Genomic DNA, 26,075 nt, shown 5'->3' with positions numbered 1-26,075 from the left:
CATATCATTTAATTACAAAAATAATTGCTAAATTCAGCAAACTTGCATTAAGGAAAATTATTCTGTCTCGGGTCATTAATCAACTTTGTGTGCATTCAAGATTTCATTCAACTACTTTGTAATGTTTAAATTTTAAATTTGATTCAATCTAAAACGTATGAAACTAACCTATTAAATTTAGGTATCTAACTTTCAACTTCTAAATAAAATTGTTAAAATTTATTATACAATAATGATTGAATAACGCATTGTGATAGTAGTCCCACATACAACTACATACAAACATACATACAATTTTGGAAATGAAAAAAGTCGATTCTAAGACAGATACCTAAATATAGCAGTTAAATCCGCCTGGCCTTATCGACCGGTTTAGTAATAAGTCGCCACGAGTCATCAAAATTGGTTGGTCCCATTTTATCCATACAAGTACAAGTACAAGATTTGTCTTAACACTAAGTACATATTATCATACCAATAATATTATCAACTCAATCCTGTTAAGTCAAAGAGACCGTACTACGATGATAATTTAATAGGCGTTGAAACCTATTATGTTACTAACATAACATATGATCACTATAACTTTAATTGAATGCCAAAAACAAGACGAGTGCATATAGGTTTAATCGATGCAAATTAAAGTAACGGGTCTTAGTACCCTCCGAAGCGGAATATTATACGAAAATGGAAATCCTGGCAACTTTCCAGACTTTACGAGGTACCTCGTACGAGTAAGCGTGTGTCAATATGTACTCTCATACACAATTATATAAGGTATTGGTGACGTAACTAATCTTAAATAAAATTATTCCGTCGATCTTACAGTTTCATGAAATTCTGAAGTAATCAATTATCCTACATGTCATGTGTCATTTTTCAGCGATTAGCTATCTTTGTGCTGTCAGCTAAGTAAATAAGTGTCTACACATTATTTATTCGGTCCTCGTTAGGTATTTGTGGGACATATGCGTATCTTTGATAACGTTCGAGATAACAGAGATGACGGCTTAATCTCGGTTTTTAACGAATTTTTACTCTAGATTATCAGCTTTTATCGAACTCAGACAATTTGTACCGTATACCTAATGTATTCACGTATAGGGCGGACTTTCGAATGATGAGTGGCTATGGAATCGAAAATTCTAAAATCGGTGGGATCCAAGTGTACTGGTTGCTTAATTGTAAAAATGTCAATATTGACAGCGTTGACAGCTTGTCAGTGGGATAAATTGAGCGCGGTTGTTTGCGCAAACGTTAGTTAGATAAGCGACGATGAATTTGTGTTTTAATTTAAGAAACCAATTTTTACATATAAACACTCTTTCTATAAAGTATTTAAAAGAAATGAAATGCTGCATAAGTGCTTATGAAAGTATGTTCCATTGATATTGACGTATTAATAAATGATCGTGTAATTTATAATGTTTAGGAATGTCAAAAAATAAGGATATACGAGAAATAAAACCGAGATTAACTTCAGAAAACAAAAGGCCAGTACACAAACGCGCGTCCCAACCCACTTCCGGTTGGCGCACAAATACTGTACGAGGCAAGTCGTACATTCTGCTGCGCCAGCAATTTACGTGAGCCGCGTGATTATTTAATTGTTACCAAAAGGTCAGTACGTACGTTAGCACCAAGGCGATCGCGCGTGCTCACTAATCATACATTAATCAAGCTTCATGTAGGATTAGTAACATCAAGTAATATCAAGGACATTAAATCTTTAAATACATCCACGCGTTTAAATTAATCAATAAATAAAAGAGTGTAGCGGTCAACCAAGGACCCCACATCTTTTTTGGTCCTTCGATTCGTAAAGTCCTCGCGAGTGCATCAATCAAGTGTGTGTGTTCGTGAGGCGGACTGGCTGCCTAGAATCAAGATTGCAGTCACTTGGATTCCGGACACACCAAGGTGTTCGTGGTGAGCAAGCAAGGCTTCACACTCCAAGTATATTATCAAGTAAGATCTTTCTTATTTCTTTAAATAAAACCATCAATCAAGGATGGAGGATATTCTGGCTACCCAAGAGCAGTTAGCGGGAGCTATTGAACAGCTTTACACCAACTTTAAAAAAGACGGACCGGAGCGGAAAACCGTCGATTATATCAGGCGTAGGCTGGAAACTCTGGACAAGTACTGGCAGGAGTTTCAGACCAATCATGTAAAATTATGTGGGTATGGTTTACAGTCCCATGACTATTTTGTTAGTAAAGTGTTCGACCAAACTAAGGAGCGTTACGAGCATATACGGGCGGCTATACGTAATTATCAGGTACGAGAGTCCAAGCCGTCCACTCCTCTGCTCCGGCCGGCTACGCCTTTAGGTGTGCCGGAGGCTTCGTCGAGATCGACTGGGGTGGAGTCGCCCGCAACAAGGCCGGCCACATCACAACAGGAGTGGTGTGCCGCTTCAACTCAGCCAATTACCATGAGGGCACAAGGCGTCAATAGCCGCACAGATGAGTTGCTAAGGAAGCAGGCTAGCAACTTTAGGGCCTTGCAAAGAAAGATAAGTAACATAGACTTAGATACGGTAAGTGAGAAGTGGGAGTTTGATGATTTATTGCGTACTTTAATATCACGTTGGTCAGCAATAGATTCCTTACATCTAGAGATAGATAGTGAACTAGAGGGGAAAAATCAAGAATATGACAACTCTTTCTATTACTATGAAAAGCTGTACGAAGACACGAAGAAAGCTATCAACAAAAAGATGTGGTCACTAAGTCACCGGGAGAAGTCAACGCCTCAAATGGAACTACCTACCTTCAGTGGTACCTTCCATAGTTGGACATCTTTTAAGGACCTCTTTACAGAGTCTGTACACAGCAACCCATCGCTCTCAAGTGCTCAAAAGATGCAATTCCTAAAAGGTAAACTCCGAGGTGAAGCAGAGAGACTAGTGCAGCATCTTCAGATTAGTTCTGACAATTACACGGCTTGTTGGGACATACTTAACAACAGATACAACAATAAAAAGCTCATCTTTACGTCTCAAGTTAATATACTAATGAATATACCAGTATCACAGCAGGCGTCATATGGACACATTAAGAGGATTCACGACACATCTCTAGAATCGTTACACGCAATTAAAAACCTGGGTGTGGACATAAGCACCTGGGATCCTTTGCTTGTGCATATTTTAAGCCAAAAACTGGATTCGGATACCTACAACGAGTATATATCATCTTTAAAACAGCCTAGGGAATTGCCAGTTTTAAAAGATTTTCTAGAATTCTTAGAAAGTAAATTCACTGCGTTAGAAACTATACGTAAGAAACAAGAAAACCCGCCGGCAAAGTCAGGTCAAAATAATTATAATCAAACAGCTAGTAATTCAAATCATAGATATAACAAAAAAGCATATAATTTTAAACAAACATTCGTGTCAAATAATAAAGTTGTGCAATCGACATCCGGGCAAAATAGCAAAGTAGCCAAAAATTGCCCAATATGCAATAATAATGAACATAGAATTTATTATTGTACAAAATTTTTAGAAATGCCAGCATACCTAAAACGTAAAATAATTATTGAAAAGAAGTTATGCCAAAACTGTCTTAAAGACCATCAAAATAAGAGCTGTTATTCTGAAAATCGTTGCCGCGAATGCAACGATAACCATAATACAATTTTGCATGATGCATTTACCAATAAAGCATCGATTTCGACATCGAATGACGCACGTAGTAATATGAAACCCGAGCAACCGCATGGAAACACGCACGTGTCACTACAGGGTCAAGCACCTGAGATTCTATTAGCCACTGCCATTATCTTGGTACGGGCTTATGATGGATCTTATCACAGCTTCCGCACTCTTCTGGATCAGGGATCCCAGACATCATTAATTTCGGAAAAGGCCGCGCAGGTCTTAGGATTACCCAGAAGACGGTGCCGGGGTGTCATATCAGGAATTGGAGACAAAGAGAGCAACTGTAAGGGAGTTATCACAATCAAGTGTCAGTCTTATCACGAAGACTTCAGTTTTGAAACCGATGCATTTATCATGAACACATTAGTGAAAAATTTACCTAGCAACACGTTCCCGAAACCAATTTGGCCACTTCTAGATAATATTCCTCTAGCAGACCCCAACTTTAATATTTCAAGTCCTGTCGATTTGTTACTTGGGGCTGACGTGTACAGTAGTATTTTATTAGAGGGAATATTTAAAGCGGGACCGCACTTACCAATTGCACAAAAAACACGTTTAGGATGGATTCTAAGCGGTAATGTAGAGCGCACATTACAATGCAACGTGACTCTTACTAACATCGAAGAAATACAACAATTTTGGCATATTGAAGATATTTCTGAGGGGTCGTGTGTTTCATCAGAAGATCAGCGGGTGATGGAATTTTATAAGAACACTACAGTGCGCCGCCCCGATGGACGATACCAAGTTCGTTTACCTTTAAAATCAAACGTGGACCAAGCACTAGGATTATCTAGAAATAAAGCTGTTGCTCAATTTAAACAACTTGAAAGAAAATTTAGCAAGCAAACCGACGTGGCAAGGCAATACAAACTTTTTATCAATGAATATTTATTACTGAATCATATGACACCAGCTGACGGAAACGCGACACCGGGTTATTACTTACCTCACCATTGTGTTTTACGTGAGGATTCACTTACTACGAAGCTACGTGTAGTTTTCAATGCATCGGCTAACACGACATCGGGATCAAGTTTAAATGATTTAATGGAGAGGGGTCCGAATTTGCAGCAAGACCTTCAAAGCCTTCTAATCAAGTGGAGGCAGTATCAATATGGCTTTACAGCTGATATAGAAAAAATGTTTCGCCAGGTTTGGTTGCATCAAGACGACCAAAAATATCAAAAAATAGTATGGAGGGAGTCACCATTAGACCTTCTGCAGGAATATCAGTTAGCTACGGTAACATACGGCACCAAGGCCGCACCATTTCTAGCCATGATGACCCTACGACAGTTGGCTAATGATGAAAAACAGAATTATCAAGAAAGTTCTGCACCCCAGGTTATAGAAACTGCATTTTTTATGGACGATCTCGTTCATGGATGCCATTCTATTGAGTCAGCAAACCGGCTTATAAGAGACCTTATCAATCTTTTAAAATCTGGAGGCTTTAATTTAAGAAAGTGGAAGTCCAACAATCTACAACTATTAAATTTAGTTAATTGCAATCAAGAACAAGCTGACTACGATTTCAAACAAGCGGAATCTCAAAAAACTTTAGGTCTGAGTTGGAACCCACAACAGGATGTATTCAACTTTACCTCAAAGATGGAATTTTCACAAAAACCTCCCACAAAACGGACACTCCTCTCTGACATTTCTAAATTATTCGACCCACTTGGTTGGTTATCTCCAATATCAACAAAAATCAAGATCATATTTCAACAAGTATGGCGATTAGAACTTCAATGGGACGATCCCCTACCGGAAGATATTCTTAAGGAATGGGTTAAGATAAAAGGTGACTTAGAAAATATCAATCAATTTAAACTACCAAGATGGTTGGGAACAAAAGAACATGACGTCATTGAGCTTCACGGATTTTCCGACGCATCCACGAAAGCTTATGCCTGTGTAGTGTATTGCAAGGTCACGACATCAGGTCACACGTCAGTTATCATGATAGCCGGGAAGACAAGACTCGTTCCTATTAACAAAACCTTTACTTTACCCAAATTAGAGTTATGTGGTGCTCTCTTACTTATCAAGTTACTGGGGAAAATCAAGGAATGCCTCGAGGGTTACCACATAAACACATACTGCTGGATCGATTCAATGGTAGTATTAGGATGGATAAATGGTGCACCGGAACGCTGGAAACCATTTGTAGCAAATAGAATTAAGCAAATTATTCAAATAGTTCCGCCTAATTGCTGGAAGTATGTCAAGTCAGAGGACAATCCTGCAGATTGCGCCAGCCGAGGCTTGACTGCATCACAGCTAAGAGAGCATGAGTTGTGGTGGAATGGGCCAGCATGGCTACCAACATTCAAAGCTTTAGAACAAGAAGGCAATCAAACCAAATTTTTCACTGATCAAGAAGTGAGGAAAACTAAACAAATAACTACAGTTATTTTTCAAAAACAAGCAAACATTATTACGGAGTTATTAAACAAGTATAGCTCATTAAATAAGATAACAAGAATCTTAGCGTGGATGTATAGATTTATGTCAACTAAACAAGAAAGACAAGCTTACCTTACACTAGGGGAAATAAGCAAAGCAAGAAGCAAAATAATTAAACTAGTACAACAAGAACATTTTCACCAAGAAATAGAAGCATTAAGAAAAGGTTCTTTAGTAGCAGCAAAAAGCAAGATTTGTATGCTTAACCCAATATTAGACCAAGATCAAGTATTAAGAGTGGGTGGTCGTCTAAAACATGCTGATATTCACTTAGACATGAAACACCCCATAATTATACCAAAAAATAGCCGGTTATCGGAATTAATTATTGACCAATGTCATGAGCTCACATATCATGGTGGAGCAAAGCTTACTTCAGCCTTTATGCGACAAAAATATTGGCTGGTTGGTGGCATCAAGGCTACCAAAAAACGCATTCATCAGTGCGTAAAATGTAGAAAACATAATCCAAGTCGTCATCACCAATTGATGGGGGATTTACCAGCAGCAAGGGTGAATCCAACGCGACCATTCTACCATACAGGGGTAGATTATACAGGACACGTACTCGTAAAGTCCAGTAAGGGACGAGGAATCAAGACCTCTAAGGGCTACGTGGCTGTATTTGTGTGTATGGCAACCAAGGCCGTACACCTCGAGTTGGTCTCTGATCTGACCACATCAGCCTTTTTAGCAGCTCTACGCAGGATGTCTGCAAGGCGAGGAGTCCCTAAGCACATGTACAGCGATCAGGGTACAACATTTATTGGAGCAAACAAGATTCTCCAACAAGAGTATGAGGAAATCAAAAATACATTCGATTGCGAGTTTATGAGAGATGTCACAGCCATGGGCATTGAATGGCATTTTAATGCACCATCGTGGCCATCAGCAGGAGGCCTGTGGGAAGCTTCAGTTAAAAGCCTTAAATACCATTTAAAAAGAGTAATAGGAGAACAGAAACTCACCTATGAAGAATATAGCACGTTACTCTCGCAACTAGAAGCGTGTATGAACCAAAGGCCGTTATGTCCTTTGACTGAAGACCCTGACGATTTGGACTGTTTGACCCCATCACATTTCCTAACAAGCGGACCGACATTAGCGTTCGTCAGTACCGAAACAGATTTACGTACTCGGTGGCATCTTACACAAAAGATATTTGAAGATATCTGGAAGAGATGGCAATCAGAATATCTTACACAATTAACAACACGCAGCAAATGGAAACAACCACAAAGTAATATAAAAATCAATGACGTGGTGCTGATTCAAGATGCCAATTTGCCCGCTGGGAGGTGGCCACTCGGTCGTGTCACAGAGTTGCATCCCGGGAGCGATGGTTACGTAAGGGTTGTAACACTAAAAACCAAGAACGGTGTTATGAAGCGTCCAATCGTCAAATTATCAATATTACCTGTTCAACAAGAAGACAGCGATCAACAAGGATCGAATAAAGTAAATGCTCATAAAGATATAAAACAAGTAAGTCATGTTTCTCAAACAAGGCGAGGGACCACTTTCAGTTTTACAAAAATGGCATTTACACTTTTAATATTTATTATGACCCTTATAGCAAACACAGAAGGTTCATATAACATAAAATCTTTACAAAACAATCAGAGTTTATATTTCGATAAGGTTACAGACATGCATGTAATTGGAGACGAGTGGCGCCTGGTAGTCTACTACGACATGAGTCCCTACTGGGAAGGTTCAAAGGCATTAAATAAATACAATGAATATTTGCAGAACATATGTAATAAGATAAAGAGCCTCTCACATTGCGACGCGATTATGTTACAGCTGCAACACGGCACCGAACAGCTGTCTCATTACAATGAAATATTAATGAGCAATCAGAAATCGCGTACGCGCCGCGGTCTCATAAACGGAATTGGATCTATAGCAAATAGTCTGTTTGGAATTTTAGACAGTAATTTTGCCGAAAAATATGAACAAGACATACAACTACTCAAAAGAAATCAAGAACATCAAGCGTTACTCTGGAAAAACCAAACATCAGTCATTGAAGCGGAATTTAATTTACTCAAACGCACCGAAATCATGATGAATAAGCAGCACAAACTCATAAGCCAACGGTTGTTCAGTTTAGAGAATATAGTAAGAGATCTAAATTCTAAATACGTGGAAAGCTTGGTAATAAGTGATTTCACTCTCTCAACAGTAATCGCAAATAATATATTACAAAATCTAAAGGATATGCAGAATACTATATTGGATACGTTAACAAACATCTACAGCGGTCAGTTGACTTTTAATCTTCTCACACCAGATCAGCTTAATAGTGAGTTAAACATTATCACTAGAAAAATCTCAAAGGAGTTAACTCTACCCTTTGACAGCGTATCGTTGCCTAACATATATCATCTTTTAAAGGTAAAAGCAAGAATATCCTCAAATTACCTCATATTTGAAACAAAAGTGCCTCTAGTTCACCGGGATACTTACGAAATTTATAAAGTTATTCCCGTACCACAATTACGCAATGGTAAAATGATAAGCATTAAACCCGTATCAAGTTACTTATCCTATAATTTAAAGAAAGATTATCTATTGCCAATGACAGAAAGCGAGTTAAAGTCATGCCTACAGCAAGATTTAGGTACAATTTTATGCTCAACAAGGTCTCCAGTATATCATATGAAGGATGATGAGAGTTTGTGTGAAACCAACACTGTTACAGGCAAGTGTAACGTCTATCAAGATCAATGCAAAACCAGATGGTCCGAATTAAATCAAGTAAATACTTATTTTTATTTTTGCTGTTACCAATGTCAAGTCAAATTAATTTGCCAAGATCAAGTTACCCCACTGCAGTTATCAAATGCCGGCCTATTAAGCACAAGTTCAGGCTGTGTAATTAAGTTTAAGGACTTTACAGTACTCACTCATAAGCAAGACATGAGTAGTCTGCATATCAGAGCAGATCTGGAAGTCCCTACATTATCAGCAATTAATCACTTAATTAACATATCAGTACCTGTTCCTCCCACCAACATTACACAAGAAGATATCAACCAGCATAAAGAATCGTTAATTAAAATTCAAAAGCAAATTAACGAGATGAAAGAAACTGTGCCATTGTCCAGTGATATTAACACCCATGATATACATCATTATGCGGTAACGTATGTCATCATCAGTGTCATTACCATAGTGGCAATTATCTGGGTGGTGAAGCGTCTTCGGAAGAATTGTTCGTCAGCAGCGGTGACATCGGCGGCGGGGGAGGCTGCAGGATCACGTCTGCAGTCCACCTCCCCTCGATGCGAAATTGACAATCAGTGTAGTGTAAACAATCAGTGCAGTGTAAGTGGTGGTAGTGAAAACAAGCAGTGTGGTGTTAGGGCTCCGCGGTACAATTCTTACGCCGACAAATCAAACAAATATACGTCACCGGCTTTTCGTGCAGTGTACGTTGTCGGTGACGAAAGTGTTAGGTGTAACTCATTATAGAATTAATTTCATATATTATATCAATCCATCTACTAACAATAGTAGATAAAATATATTGTTCAATCACCTTATAGCATCCCATCAACACTAACTCATCTTTTGCGGCGTGGGAGCATGTACGAGGCAAGTCGTACATTCTGCTGCGCCAGCAATTTACGTGAGCCGCGTGATTATTTAATTGTTACCAAAAGGTCAGTACGTACGTTAGCACCAAGGCGATCGCGCGTGCTCACTAATCATACATTAATCAAGCTTCATGTAGGATTAGTAACATCAAGTAATATCAAGGACATTAAATCTTTAAATACATCCACGCGTTTAAATTAATCAATAAATAAAAGAGTGTAGCGGTCAACCAAGGACCCCACAAATACATTGAACAGTCACCTTCAGTCAGGTGGGTTAAACTGGCCCGTGAGAAAAGTAAAATTTACTCCCACACGAATATTTTCAATTTTATACTTGTGCACTTATTTTAACGTAAAGATTTGCGAATTTCTACGAGTAGTAATATTAGGTACCTACATTAATAAATTAGGAATAACGAGAAATCTCTTTTGCATTTATTTGCTATGTCAAAGAAAATTTGACGTTACGTTCAATTTTGTGTTTTCCCCTTGTTACAGGAGAGCATGTGATGCCGGCCTTTGACGCCCGGCGCCATGCCCACGCCGCTGCAGCCCGGCGGCCCCGCTAGCGGCCCGCCCCCGGAGCGCAAGCGGCGCCGCAAGCGCGACGACCCACAGAGTTCAGCCGCTCTAGAGCCCGACGAAGACGACGGCGACATGAGCCCCGAGGAGGAGCCGCGCAACGCACCCGCGGCTCCCGCGGCGCCCACTCCTGCGCCCTCATCCGCGCCCGCGCCCACCTCACCCCCCGCCGCACCCGACGCTGTTGATCTCACCTCAAGACGTGACTCCCCGCCTCTCTCCTCCGACGTCGAACGCTTCGACGGCAAGATCGTCTACAACCCCGACGGTTCTGCCTACATCATCGAAGACCCCGAGCTGTCAGAAGGCGAGACTAGTCTACCCGATCTACCTAAGATAGAACCAGGATGCATCGTTGACAGTCGAGATAGCAACGTCGTCGAGAGACAACTGGAATTCCCCCAGATAGCGAGTGCGTTCTACGTCTCAAGAAACCCTTCGTTATACGGCGCCCTCTACGGAAGATTGGCAGCCGAAAGAGCGCGTGCGAGACCTGACGCCCCTGTGATGCACAGTTATAGAGTATTCAGTTTCCGTGGTGGAAAGGACGCTCAACGACCAACGTCTCCATCATCGGAGTGTCCCATCAGCGTACCAGTTAAACCTATTCTTATGTGTTTTATATGTAAATTGAGTTTTGGTTACGCTAAATCATTTGTGGCGCATGCCCAATCGGACCATAGTTTATCATTGCTTGACTCTGAAAGGGACGCCTTATCGAGGGAAAACGCCTCGGCTATTATTCAGTGTGTCGGTAAAGATAAAGAACCACTAGTCTCATTTCTAGAACCCGTAGGTGCTGCTGCGCCACCTCGTGCTTCCGTATCAGGTAGTCCCAACATGTCAGAACTATCGAGTCCCTCAATCGACAAACGACCCGATATGACAATGACTCCAGATAGAGAAAATGACTTGATGATGCCTAATGGCACATGTGACGACAGAAGGCCGAGTCCACCAGCGTGGAGACCGCCTCGGTCGCTGGCTGAATCTTTAGTTCCTCAACATTCCTTGATCTCTGTAGCTCATCCTCATACAATAAATGCGTCGGTACAACCGCGGGCGAGCCCAAATTCATCCCCACCGTTTCAAGCACCACCTCCAGCTTTCCTTTCGGGGACTACGATAGGTGTTTGTCCAGATCATCTTGGTGGTCGGCCGTCTGGTGCAGATTGTCCTAAATGTGAATTAATACTGAATTCAGGAAGACTAGGTGGACCACTCGCTGGAATGCATAGTCGAAACTCCTGTAAAACATTGAAGTGTCCAAAATGTAATTGGCATTACAAATATCAAGAAACGCTGGAAATACATATGAAGGAAAAGCATCCAGAAGCTGAAACGAGTTGCATTTATTGTATAGCTGGGCAGCCGCACCCTCGGTTAGCACGAGGTGAAACGTATACCTGTGGGTATAAACCCTATCGATGCGAAGTCTGCAACTATTCTACGACTACGAAAGGCAATCTGAGCATACATATGCAATCAGATAAGCATCTGAACAACATGCAAGAACTGCAGAATGGTGGAAATCCTGGTGAGAGTAACTTACCTCCTGCACCTCAGCACACTCCACCTGGAGTTCACAAACCACCTCTACCACACCACTCTCCACTGGGTCAAAAACCAAAACCTACGTTTAGATGTGATGTTTGTAATTATGAGACGAATGTTGCAAGAAACCTAAGAATTCATATGACATCTGAAAAGCATACACATAACATGCTTGTTTTACAGCAAAATGTAAAGCATATGCAGACATTATCAGCCTTACATCACAGACAACAAAGTCAGCAACAGCTGGAGAGCTTACTCCATTTTCATGGTGGCGATGCGCCTCCTCCCAACCCTGAGGCAGCGTTAGCCGACATGGCATACAATCAAGCCCTGATGATTCAACTAATGACTGGAGGTCCTGGACCATCCCCACCTGAACTAGGAGCACATCTAGATGTGGGTTTAAATCCTGAAGCCATGGAGCCTCCCCCAGAACCAGCAGACCCTGAGCCAGAGAGGACATTCCATTGCTGCATATGCAATTGCTTCTCGACAGATTCCTTGGAAGCCCTCGGGCACCATTTAGCGCAAGACCGCACAAAAATTAGAGAGCAGGAGATACTAGCTCTCGTTGCTGGCCATTACGTTTGCAAACTGTGCACATACAAGACGAATTTGAAAGCAAACTTCCAGTTGCACTGCAAAACTGACAAGCATCTACAAAGGCTACAACACGTTAATCATGTGAAGGAAGGTGGCCCAAGAAACGAATGGAAGTTGAAATTCTGCGGTGGCGTTGGCACCGGCAGTGCTGGAGTCGGTGGCGTCCAAGTCAGATGTTGTGCTTGCGATTACTACACCAACTCTGCTCACAAGCTTCAGCTGCATGCTGCTGGAGCAAGACACGAAGCAGCGACTCTTCTATTGAGGCACTTGAGAGATTGTGCTTCAAGGATACCACGTGATCGTCCTCGCGTGTACCGTTGTGCTCTATGTGGCTTCGGTGCTCCACATCGACTGCCTCTGCTTCAGCACGTGCGATCAGTAAAGCACTTGCAAATGGAACAAATCCATCAGCTCCAACGGCGATCCGAAGGCAAGGATCCCACGCCTGATGTTGCTGAGCTCTTCCAAGTCATCCCGCAACCACCCGAGTTGCAAAGTCCTTATGATCAACAAGAAAATGGTAAGTATCTACAATCTTGCTTCTATATACATCTGCAACTAACGAACCTCCCTATATAAAAACAAAGTTAAAACTCTTTCATAACTAATAATTCAAGCTAGAGTAATTTCTATAATTTTATCCGGAATACTATTGAGGAAATCGTTAGTTTGTTACTAATACTATTTCAACCGTGACTACTCTATTGTTACTATGATTTTGTATTAACTTCCCGAAGTCATTGTCTCTAAAAGTTTTTAATGATACCTAACTGAAGGAACAAAACGTTATTGTAAAAAACGTCTGCATTATTACACTGAAAAAAAACTTAGTCGGAACGCAATTAGATGCGCGTGCGCTCCTTATCTAACGAAATGTTTTTTCTCGACGTTAGATGTCGTTTTTAGAAACACTTTTTATTCTGCCACAAGAACAGTGGCAAAACGTATTTACTATTTATTACTCTCGTGCTAAACACATTTCGCAACATTTTATTCTATAAAGCGTGAAAATTCCATTAAAATTAATTCAACCAAAACCATTACCGGCATTCGTATCGATAAAGTAATAGGTACCGAGTTGACTTATGAATGTGATTTCGAAACGTCACTATCGGTTTCCAATTTAAACCGATTCGTTCCTTAATCAATTTTGTTCTGCGTTTTTTATGAACTGGACTTCTTTCAGTGGATCGTGCTAATAAACATACAATTTGGTTCGTGTTAATTTGCTTAAAGTTTTCGGGAAGGTGTAGAGAAGAGCGTCACATTACTCTTCGTCCAAGATCGTACCGGCGTTCGGAGTTGGCCGTCACCGTACCAACGCAATCTCAATTTGGAGCGATGAGCATTTAGCGGGGAATTCGTAATCACAATAATAAGATAATTACACACGGACAAAATTTAATTTAAAACGCTCAACATTAGAACAGGTTTCTTTAATAACGTACGCCTTACACGGTGTCGCCACAGTCGGACTCGGTCATTGGTCGGAGGCGACTCCGCCCCGCGAGCGAGGGAGACGGAAAGAAGATTTGAATTGAGAACGCGAATTTTCCATAAGTACCGCACGCGGGACAATGACTCGCATTACGTATGTGGCCGTCGCGCATTAAGGATGATTGCCCCTTGTGATGAGGCAGCTACATCATCTTACAATGTCGCCGGTACATCTCCCGTATGTTTATGGCCACGGTGAAATACGATAAACTCCGAGAGAAATGTGGAGGCGAAAGAAATCCGGCTTACACCATTGTGCCCCTCATGTTTATGCTTATTACTTATTTTCACCTTATTGAGTCCCCGCTTTAAAAGATTGATGTCCATATAAATTTAAAGTCCTTCCAATGGTTTTCGCTTCATTGTAAAATGGGAAAGCAAAAGTCATATTTTATCAACTTTTTGTATTAGTTTTTTTATTTAAATTGTTTATTTTATTGGATTGAGGTTCAGGTATCAAGTTACTTGAAAAAATGCCTTAAGAAATGACAATCATAATAAGGCTATTCAAGAGTCAGACCCAAAGTCAATCGAACCTGTTTAAGAAAATTTAAATAATTATGTAAGTAGAGTACTTTATATTCACCAGCATTATTTAATTTGTGATGTAAACAATATCGTGAAACTATTTTATTGTGACTAAAATGCAGATAATATCAAATATCATGTTATAGTCCTATTGCTGGCGCCTTAAGATAATATTATTTTTATATACTCACATATACCGTAAATTTATTATTTAGTAGGTACACACGTCGTGTGGATCATACTGTACCTATAGGAACTCATATATATTTCACTAACTATCTTTATGTTTTCATTACACCGGTCAATGTGCATTGTTTCAATATTATTTACATCCATATAGGTAAGACTGTTCCTTTCAACTAAAATTAGATGTAAGATTTAAGATAATATTCCCGTAATGCAAGTTGCGACATCAAGGACGCAACGGCTGTAAAATATTCAAACCATTGTACTTCTGACGCCGTGTTATAAAATTCCTGACCTAAATCTTGCAAAACAAAACTTACTGCACAATACTACAATACTTACTTTACGACGCTATAACGATGTGGTGTTTCCATAGAAAGGGTCCCTTTGTCATTGACAAAAAGTGTTGGAGATCGCATTTGTGCAGACAAAGTCCCTTTACCTGGCCATTGTTCTATGCTCCTTCCAGACTGTGGGTCTGCGAATTTACATCATAAATAATTACACTGGTCACTCCGGTCTTTACTGGGGTCAGTTGATTATTATTACGTTCGGATTTACTTATCCCGCTCCCCTTCATTAGATGTAACGGTTTTAACTGCTTAAAACTATGAAACGGGTTCCCAAAAAGACAGGGGACAACTGGTTTCAGCTGCGTCTCACGGTCAGATACCTTTAAGTTTTAATTAAGTGAGAAATATAGATCCTGTCACAATTTCATTCTAACTAATATTACTTTTCGAAACCGTATTGTCCTTACTATTATTATTAAAATTGCAAATGTCTTTGTAAGTGAACTTATTCACATTGAATGGAACATTTTCTTAAATCCAAAAATTAACAATATCTAAGCCAGGGACGTCAGTTGCTCATCTAATAACGTGTAATTGTAGCGTTACATTAACGAATCTTACGCTTCTCGCATCGGCTGTTTCTTTCACCTTCCTTATTTGAGCGTAAACAATGCCGGCCAGCTTCTTTCACACGCTGCTGCGGACACATCCCTGGTCAAATAATAATTGCGCGCACACATCTTCCGCCTCTGCCCCTCTCACTCGCACTCATCATCACATACATCGATCTCCCGAATGCATTTGATCCGATGCGAAACGAAATATTCGAAACCTTTTGTAATAATGAACAATGATTGTTTGCCCGTCCTGTATCTCCTTTGTGTGCAAAATTACAATATACTTGTTACGTTAGCATTAACGTACGTGGATGTGTGCGTACGGGATGGATAGAGCGATACCTTTGTCTTGTCGGGACGTCGCAAACAAAACGAGTCCTACTAATAATATAAAAGAGCAGAATTTTATTTTTAACTTCAATTCAGAAAAGTAACAAACGCTCGCACCGAACAATAGCTAGCTTCATTTATAGAAATAATCTTTTTTGCAGATAAATCTCACGTAAACGTAGGTAGACATTGTGAACATATATTGTACTGATCACTATCCATTTGTCGTGCAGATTCCGTAGCGGGAGGTTCGTTTGCGATATAGAATTATCATTTGATACTTAATATATAACCTGTACTAATTTGATTTTTTATTTGTTAACAGATAACAAAGAACCTATTGACCAGAAACCGGAACTAACGCAAGAGCAGAAAATGATGCGATTTTTAGAACAACACCAACAACAACAGCAGCAACAACAACAGCAACATCAACAACAATCTCATTTACCACCTCAACATGTGTCGGCTGACAGAGAGGATGATCTCGAACCTCAGAACCAACATAACTGCCCATATTGCAACTTTAGTTGTAGCAGTGAGAGTAAATTACAGAATCACGTTGCCTCTGTTCATGGTGACCCTACGAGACATTTCATTTGTCCACTATGTCAGGATGCATTCAAAGAGAGGCCAGCACTTGAACGACATGTGATGCAAATACACTCAGTGAACTCAGAGGGCCTGCAAAGATTATTACTTTTAGTTGACCAGAGTCATTGGTTAAACGGTGGACCTCAAGGACAGCGTGAAGAATCGCGTCCCGGTGATGAAGAGCGGGAAATATCTTCTCCTCGCTCCGAAGGTAGTGTCGACGGCGAGACCGAACGTTGTTCTACGTGCAATCGAACATTTCGTAATGTCGATGAACTCTGTCACCACCAAAACGAATCAGGACACCTGGAACTAAAACAAACACCCCAAGGTCCCGGTTACTTCTGCTGGAAAAAAGGATGCAACCGTTATTTTGACGCGGCCCACGCCTTGCAGAACCACTTCAGAGAAGCACACGCTCGAAACTCTATTGCCAACATGTCGGTATCTGAAAAGCATGTATACAAGTACCGTTGCAATCAATGCAGTTTGGCATTTAAAACAATTGAGAAACTACAACTACATTCACAATATCATGTTATTCGTGATGCTACTAAATGCGTGTTATGTGGAAGAAGTTTTAGATCTGTACTGGCTCTTCAGAAGCACGTTGAAACTTCTCATTCTGAATTATCTGAAGATGAACTAGCGGCCTTTAAACGAAGTCTGGCATCCAACCCTTTGTTACAAGGAGGCCAAGGCACTGCTCTAGATGCTGCGACCGCAGATCTATTGCGAAAAGAAGCTTTAAGAACACCTGACGACGAACTCGCTGAAATGGAAGATAGAGACTCAAGCGCGACTGCTGCTGATGAGTCTGGACATAATGATGCTGAAAACTCTGATGATTCTATCATATACAAAGATCAACAGTTTCTCGAAGACTATTTAAACTCACAAGCAATGGCAGAAGATTCTTATAATGATCCTAATAGAAAATACAAGTGTCACAGGTGCAAAGTCGCATTCACCAGACAATCATATCTCACAGCACATAATAAAACGCTATTGCACAGAAAAGGAGAGAAATTAACGTATCCCATGGAGAAATACCTTGACCCCAACAGACCATTCAAATGCGACGTATGCAAAGAATCTTTTACACAAAAGAATATCTTGCTTGTGCATTACAATAGTGTTAGCCATTTACACAAACTTAAACGGGCTATGCAAGAACAACAAAATAATAACAATCCGCCAGTGTCCCCCGGAGCGGGTACAGCGCCGTCGAATCTAACTTTAACACCTAAAAGTACATCAAGTGAGGAGGACGATCGCAAGAGATACAAGTGTAATATATGCAAGGTTGCCTATACTCAGGGCAGTACGCTCGACATACACATGCGATCCGTGCTACATCAAACTCGAGCGGGCAAGCTGCAAGAGCTCGCCGCGGCCGGCCACGTGGACTTGACACGGCCCCTTGTAGAACAACCGGACAGGAACGACCCCGCCAAAATTTTACAAGACGTCTTGTCGCCGAAAAATACATCCCCTTCGTCTACGAGCAGCGGGGGGCCCCGTTCTTCACCCCCCGCGCGTCCAGGTAGCCCGCGATCCCCGCGCGCAGGTAGCGCCTCGTGCGAGCGCTGCCACGCGTCATTTCCTACTGGGGAGCTACTCGAAGCACATCGCGCGACCTCATGCCCGTTTGGCGATGCGCGGGCGCATTCGCCACTAGGTGACGCAGAAGCTGCCGCCTTAGACGAGATGGTCGCAAAGGGCAACCCGCCCAAACGCAACTCCCAAATGTATAAACAACTACTCGAAACGTTCGGCTTCGACCTCGTTATGCAATATAATGAAAATCAGCGGCGTAAACTACAAGAAGAGCGTGAAATGGCGCGAGTGCCGAGTCCACCTCCGCCGCCCCCGGAGGAGAAGCCTCCAGATGGAGAGTCGAAGTCAACGTGCCAGCATTGCAATAAGGAATTCTCTAGTGTGTTCGTGTTAAAGACTCATTGTGAAGAAGTGCATAAAGACAAAGTTCCACTGGAGTTTTTGGAGCAGTTCGCGGAACAGTTCAAATCTGAGTACGAAAGGAAGTCGGGTGCGCCGAATTCGCCTCGTGCTGCGTCGCCGGCGCCTCAGGGTGAAAGGTCGCCTTCGCCGCGAGGAGAGACTGGTGGAAACTTTAGTGAGAATGGAAATGGTCCAGGCGAAGCCCAGGCTGGTGCCTTGCTCGCCGCTCAAGTGCAAGAAATGCAAGCAGCGTTAAATATGCTGCAGTTACAACAGCAACTGGGGCAGTTACATCCGATGGTAGCCCAGATGCTCTCACTCGGGTTACCTCTGGGCTTGAACGTGGGAGCCTTAGCAGCGATGAACCTGCAACCTCCACTGGTCCCACTAATGCTGCCTCCACCTCCCTTCGACGCGATGGGCTTCCCGCACGATGCCCAGATGAAACAACAACAGCTCTTGCAACAACAGCAACAGGTGAGTCAAACTATTGCTTATTAACATTATTCATGATCACACTAACATATTATTTTAATTCAAATTGAATATAATAGATAATAGGAATAAACATAATGTTACATATTAAAAGTGTTGTGCAATTTATAAACCAATTGTGTCGTGTCATCATTATAGAATGCAATGCAATATATCAAATTTAAGTATATTCATAGTGTTTGTAATTACATAAATCTAATCATAAAACTGCTATCATTTATTATAATATAAAACAGTAGAATCACCATATTTACACCTTGTATTTGTTTCTGTCTTATATCCTTTAATTTATGTGCATGATTTAGTATTGTATAACATTTGCTTGTTATATACATCAAATATATTTAAAGTATGTACAGTTGTTAGCCTGCAAAGAATTCGCGATCAAATACAGTCAAACCTGAATATGTGAGAGCTCAAGGGACCGCAATCACTTTTTCTCTTATAGAGGTTTCTCATTAACCCGAGTTTCTAGCTTACTTACTTACTATACCTACTACAGTACCTAATGAGTACCTACTAAGGTACAATTATCATAATAAAACATATAGAACACGACAAATATATAAGACTGTAATGAGGTTGTAAAATGTATCTTTGCATGAAAATCCCATGTAAATTACGGCTAATCCGTGAATAGATTTTATACAGACATTTAAACACGTTATAATTTAAATTTAAATAATTTTATTTCTCATAAAGAACTGTTAAAAATATTTAATGAAGACATAGGTAAAATCATAGGTGTATGTCGACGATATACATATACAACAATATATTATACCGTTAATTTATGTACCCATATGCCACTAACGTTATGTATCAACCTTACCACTTATCCACTTAATTATCTATGTACGGAATTTTCATTTACAAATCATTCGTCAAATTTTATGAAACTATGTCTGCTTACGTTATATTAACTGTTATAACCGTATAACTATTCAATCATGTGTCCTGTAGATATGAAGTAACGTTAAAAGATTAAATATATTGGTTACATTCGATTATTTCTGTCAGCTGTAAGTACAGTGTAAATTCAATCGTAAGGAAAGACGTATCTACAAGGCATTATGAGATAAGCATTAGCTATCTGTTTGCACAAAGCAACAGAGGGACCATTGTTGGGCGCCTAGGGTCGAAGTATTATTATTTACAACGAATTCTGTTATTATTCAAAGTTACCTGCAATCATTGAGTGGTCCTACAGCCGCAGATAAATGAGCCCCTTACAATTTTGTAGTCCCTTTGTTCGATGTAAAGCAATGTAATACTTTTATGGTAAATGAATAATGATTCCCACACATCACGGTAGGTACGTTTAAATGGTAACAAGTTTTCTTATTCTAAAGTTTCTGTTTTTTTTTGCAGGCAAATGCTGCTGCAGGTCAAAAGCGAGCCCGGACTCGCATTACTGATGATCAATTAAAGATATTGCGCGCGCATTTCGATATAAACAACTCACCGAGCGATGAAGCTATTGCCAAAATGGCTAAACAATCGGGACTAGCAACGAAAGTCATCAAACACTGGTTCCGTAACACGCTTTTCAAGGAACGTCAGCGTAACAAAGACTCTCCATACAATTTTAACAATCCACCGTCGACTACGCTCAACCTTGAGGAATACGAGAAGACCGGTGAAGCTAAAGTTACGCCGTTGGACTCGTCTGCTAGCTCGGACGAAGGCAAACCACCGCCTGAAAAAAAAGCAAAAATTGAAGACACATCGTATGTTGGTCAACAAGAAGTGAAATCTGAGCCAAATGATGAACCAACGATGGAAGAAAAGTACCATTCATATGATGATCGACACCAAGAGGACAAAAGTTTCATTTTTCCTCAAGCTCCCTCGCAAAGTCCGGCTTTGAATATCGCCGATCATCCGCAAAGTATATCGCGACCACAAACGCCGACGCATTTATCACTGAATTCACTAATTCAGTCTCAAATCGACTCGATCCCAGCCACGAGTATACCTCAACCGCCACATCCGTCGATGCTACCGCCGAAGCTAAATCCTAACTTCGCGTCCCCAAACTCCGCGCCCCCGAACGTCCTACCTTTGACCCCAAATCGCAGCCTCAGTCCTGGCAGGGGACCGGCCGATTTCGGACTTTCCGGGGGCAACTCGAACGGATCCAACAGCTCGGGGTCTTCTGGCAAACGCGCCAACAGAACTAGATTTACTGACTATCAAATCAAAGTTCTACAAGAATTTTTTGAGAATAACGCATATCCGAAAGATGATGATTTAGAGTATCTTTCGAAACTACTCGGCCTAAGTCCGAGAGTAATAGTAGTGTGGTTTCAAAATGCTCGCCAAAAAGCAAGGAAAGTATATGAAAACCAACCAGCCGCCGAACCACCGGCCGGAGCTACGGACGATGCTAATAGATTTCAACGCACTCCTGGCCTTAATTACCAATGCAAAAAATGCCAACTAGTATTTCAACGATATTATGAACTAATAAGACATCAAAAGACGCATTGTTTTAAAGAAGAAGATGCTAAAAGATCTGCTCAAGCTCAGGCAGCCGCAGCACAAGTCGCTGCTACGCTAAGCAGTGAAGACTCTAACTCTAGCACTGTTGAGCACCATGCACCACATGTACCAGTTTCTCCTGCGCCACCTCGCACACCAACTCCTGCAGCTCCAAATTATCCGGTTTCACCTGCGCCACCGACACCTCATACTCCAGTTACCCCTTTATCACATCAACCTCGCGAAGAAAAAGATGGCAATTTTCAATGCGATAAATGCAACTTAGTCTTCCCACGGTTTGATTTATGGCGGGAACATCAATTAGTTCACATAATGAATCCAAATTTATTTCCCACATATCCACCGGACTCCCCTTTTGGGATCTTGCAACAACATGCCCAGTTACAACAACTAAACGCGTCTATTACAAATGAAGAAGCACGCCACCCTTTAGTGGCAGCGTTAAATCAACAAGTGGCAAAAAGAAAATTTGACGACTTTGAAGAGATAGACACTGGAGAACAACCAAAAGACAAAAGACTAAGAACAACTATTTTGCCTGAACAACTGGATTACCTTTACCAAAAGTACCAAATAGAATCAAACCCTTCTCGAAAAATGTTAGAGAATATTGCACGTGAAGTTGGTTTAAAAAAAAGAGTGGTACAAGTTTGGTTTCAAAACACACGAGCACGTGAAAGAAAAGGGCAATTTCGCGCGCATGCGCAAGTCATAAACAAACGATGCCCTTTTTGTCCAGCCTTGTTCAAAGTAAAGAGTGCATTGGAAAGCCATCTCAGTACCAAACATGCCGATCAGTGTGCACGAGGTGAAATTAATGTGGATGCCTTACCTGATGAAGAACTAAGTACAGAATCCACACCAAGTTTTGGTTCCCAACAAAGTGACCGGCAGCAAAATTTTTCCCAAGCGGGGGCTCCCATGTTGCCCCCTATTTTCCCGCCTTTTCACTCAGACATGGAGAAATTTATCAAGCAGTACAGTGAAGAATCTATGAAAAGATATGTAAGCGAACTCCAAGCACATGCTGCCTCCCAACAAAATGGTAGCAATGAAACTTCTGAAAGACGGCCTGAACATGGAAAATCGGAAATACCATTAGATCTCAGCAAACCGGTAGATCTATCGCGACCTGGATCAGACGCAGATGAACGTTCAGATACAGCATCTGAAACTATGGAGTTCTACGAGGAAGACGAGCCAACGTCGCCGGTGTCCGGCCAACAACAATCGTCCAGGCCGCCTGGCAAACGTTTTAGAACTCAAATGTCATCGCTCCAAGTGAAGATAATGAAATCGTTGTTTAGCGATTATAAAACGCCGACGATGGCGGAGTGTGAGGCGCTCGGGCGAGAAATCGGGCTCCCAAAACGAGTGGTACAAGTATGGTTCCAAAACGCACGTGCCAAAGAAAAGAAGGCGCGGCTGGCAGCCGGCCTGTCGGAGGTGTCGGATGCGCCGCCACCGGAGGAGTGTCGCGTCTGTGACTTCAAGTACAGTCACAAGTACTCCGTGCAAGACCACGTGTTCACCCGCGGACACATCGCGACGGTCCGCGCCCGGCTCGAAAGCGGTTCGGGCGGGGGCGACGACAGCACCCTCGCGCTCATGCAGATGGCTGCGCGATTGGAAGGAGGGCTCGGCAGCGAACTACACAACGCGTTCCTGCGGCCGCAGCTCGCCGGCAACGGTGAGTGCACTACTTGACCGCGGTCCGCGTCGTCTAGCCCTTTCGAGTGCTACGCGACCCCGGGCCTGAATGTAGAACCTCGCAGCGGCGAGCTTCGCTTAATGGGGGACTAGAGTTAAGTTCTTGGTCCGATAATTATTCCGTTCAAAGAGAGCCCACGATTCGAGCGAAGCTCATATCGTGCCGTGACGGTCGTTGGTCCATTTTCCTACTAGTGAGTCCTCTTGTAAATATTCAATTAGTTATAATACAGAAGAGTTATGTTACGTCTGTGCAGTGTTGGGTAAATTTGATCGTATCTTATCCAACAACAACAATCGTATTGACAGTTCGCACAATCATTGTCATGGCGGGCAACTATGTCTTGTCTCACCGCGCAAATCTTTCTCTTGCCTATATTTAAGCGCGTTTTTATAGATTAGTGTAATGTGAGTGATGGGCCGCGAGTGTTGTCACCGGAGCCGCGAAAGGCGGGCCGGTCTGCCGGTGGGCCGGTGGGCGGATCGCTCTATGCCGCCGCTATTCAAATGCAAACGAACACAACAATGGTAGGAGTTAGGACGCGTGAAGGACGTCGCATATCTAATGGAACCGATCTGGCGCACATGCGTTTCGCTCCACATGAATAATCAATTATTTAAATAATGCCAATCAAATACTTTCAAACAATATGCCCAACGACACTGCATAGTCGTACACGTAACCCGCTAGTAATCTGTTGCATAATATTATTCTTCCTAGTTGTTCATATTTAAAACTCCTATTAGGTTTTAGCGACTTGTCAATTGTTGTAGGATTGTAATGAAAACCAAATTATATATTATAGAGAATTTAAAACGTTTTAATTATTTTGTAAAGTCATAGCGAAGCCTGAAGTCTTTATTACTATTTAAATAAGGTGCCTTGTAGGATCCGAGTGATTTGTAAATTATTTCTCAGCTCCACTGTAAATAGTTAATTGTGTAAAAGTATACTACTAGATGTAAACGATATAACGCTGTATAATTATTGTCTCCGTTCGCCGCTCGTAGCGTGTAGGTGCGCAGTATAAGAGTAGTAAATATACATAGATAGATTATAAATATTTGTTCGTTTCGTAGAGGCATCTTAAGAACTTGTGATATAACTGTATCTAATTAGTTTACTTGGACTATGTTTTCCGAAGGGCACAAAAATACATACAGACATAACATTAGAAGTTGGAAATATTTACATAATAATGATCGGTCTGTCGTGTGGGGTCGCCGGCTGCAGATTTCGGCATTCCTACGGATTTACATAAGAGAGGATTGGAATTGGGGAGTTAGGCGATATGCAAATATTTTGTTCAAATTTAAATGTTGCGTATATAGAAACATGGGCCGCTCGTGCGAGAGACCTGCGCACGCGCCGCGGGAGACTCTATTATTCCTATGTTTATTATTACGTGAAAACTTGCCTACCGTCTTTAGCACGCCTTCAATAGGGGCACACCCTTACGTGTTTCTTTAAAATGCTAATATGTGTTGTACTTCGCCTTAGGAATTACGATATAATATTATTTACCTACAAGATCAGGAACTTGTAGGCATTATTTCATAAGTTTTATTTGCATATCGCTTTTGTTGTTTATTTTTTTTTCTTTTGTTTACCTTATGTTATGTTTGTATTTATTTTTTTGTTCTTTAGTTATTATATTTTTTGCTATTTTGTTTTGTCATTTAGATAAAATATGTACCTAGGTATGTCAAATGGCTGACTTGTACCTTGATTTAAATTTGCCTCCAATACGACTTCCAATAACTTTATTTTAATTTGTATAATTTAATTTTAACCTAATTATATGCGATCTGCATTTATTGTTATTCAGATGACATAATTCTAATGGTTGTTTGAAACTAAAGTCCAGTGCCAGCCAGTGAAAAAAAACCTTTGGTTTCTATATTAAAGACTATGTCTAGATAAAGATGAAAGTCTTGTAAACTGAATAGTATTATTATAATTATTATCTACAGTTATTTTATTTGCCGAATTCGTTGAAATAAATGCAATATTTATATTATTGAATTATGTTTTTATTTTTTTATAATTTCTGCTTTTTGTTACCTTATTTCCTTTATCCTGAGTTTTTTGCTTGTTCTTTTACATTTGTTTTGTGAGACAAAAGATAACAAAGAGTGTTACCTACACCGCTCTTTGTCTTAAAAGATAAACTTTTTGGAGAGATGAATACTTTCGTGGTCTCCTGCTAAGGTTTAAACAAATGGATTATTTAAGGCCAGGTGAACATTGAAGGTAAATTAAGTGAGAAATGCAATTTTTTCATGTTCCACAGCATACCTGAGGGCGACTAAAACAAAAGGCTCTTTGTGTCTTTCTAACAAGTTATAGTGTGCATTGAATGCATACATTCCATACATTCCTTGCATTCAGACATTTTCCGCCACGTAGGAGGTGTAATTTCAACCTTGTTTTTATTATGGTTTGGAAATATAAAAACAGATTGCTAGTCTGATATTGAGCTGTTATCATTGTAAAAAATTCAGACCTAAAGCGATCGTGACGGCACGCTGCGTAGTTTTACCTTTTTACTAGATTTACTATAGCGCTAATAATGTTGTTAGTGTTCTTATTGAAATACAGACAGTCAAATTCACTTAGGATATTTTGGTTGTGAAAATAGACACTTAAAGACATAACCAAGCAAAACATGGAAAATGTTTATTGATCAGAATACGAAATCAGATAAGGGAGAGACGATTTTTGAAATTAATTTTCGTATTGATTAATAGTTACTTTAAGCAGCAATTAAGATAATACACAAATAAAAACAAAATAGCCTACAGCAGTAGGTTGCTACATAAGGGTTACTATCGCTCATAAACCTAAACCGTAAATAAAAAT

The 26,075-nt window shown here is 40.8% G+C and overlaps 2 protein-coding genes across 2 annotated transcripts in view; one reads left to right on the top strand and one right to left on the bottom strand.

Moving 5' to 3' along the window:
• LOC140756163 (sodium-coupled monocarboxylate transporter 2) overlaps positions 1-26,075 on the bottom strand; it is a 545,697-nt gene that overhangs the window by 411,281 nt on the left and 108,341 nt on the right. The gene's annotated exons all lie outside the window — the stretch shown is intronic.
• Positions 1-26,075, top strand: part of zfh2 (Zn finger homeodomain 2) — a 167,640-nt gene that overhangs the window by 49,680 nt on the left and 91,885 nt on the right. The window contains exons 2-4 of the mRNA XM_073091476.1: positions 10,249-13,015; positions 16,272-18,979; positions 20,369-23,192. Coding sequence (XP_072947577.1) covers positions 10,285-13,015; positions 16,272-18,979; positions 20,369-23,192 — 8,263 coding nt within the window. The 5' untranslated portion in view covers positions 10,249-10,284. The remainder of the gene's footprint in view (positions 1-10,248; positions 13,016-16,271; positions 18,980-20,368; positions 23,193-26,075) is intronic.

Source organism: Epargyreus clarus, unplaced genomic scaffold (genome assembly GCF_041222505.1).
Source record: "Epargyreus clarus isolate Ecla_fem2 unplaced genomic scaffold, WU_Ecla_fem_2.2 ptg000034l, whole genome shotgun sequence".
NCBI classification, from domain to species: Eukaryota; Metazoa; Arthropoda; class Insecta; order Lepidoptera; family Hesperiidae; genus Epargyreus; species Epargyreus clarus.
The sequence above is the reverse complement of the archived record's forward strand: the minus strand, read 5'-3'. Positions and strand labels throughout refer to the sequence as shown.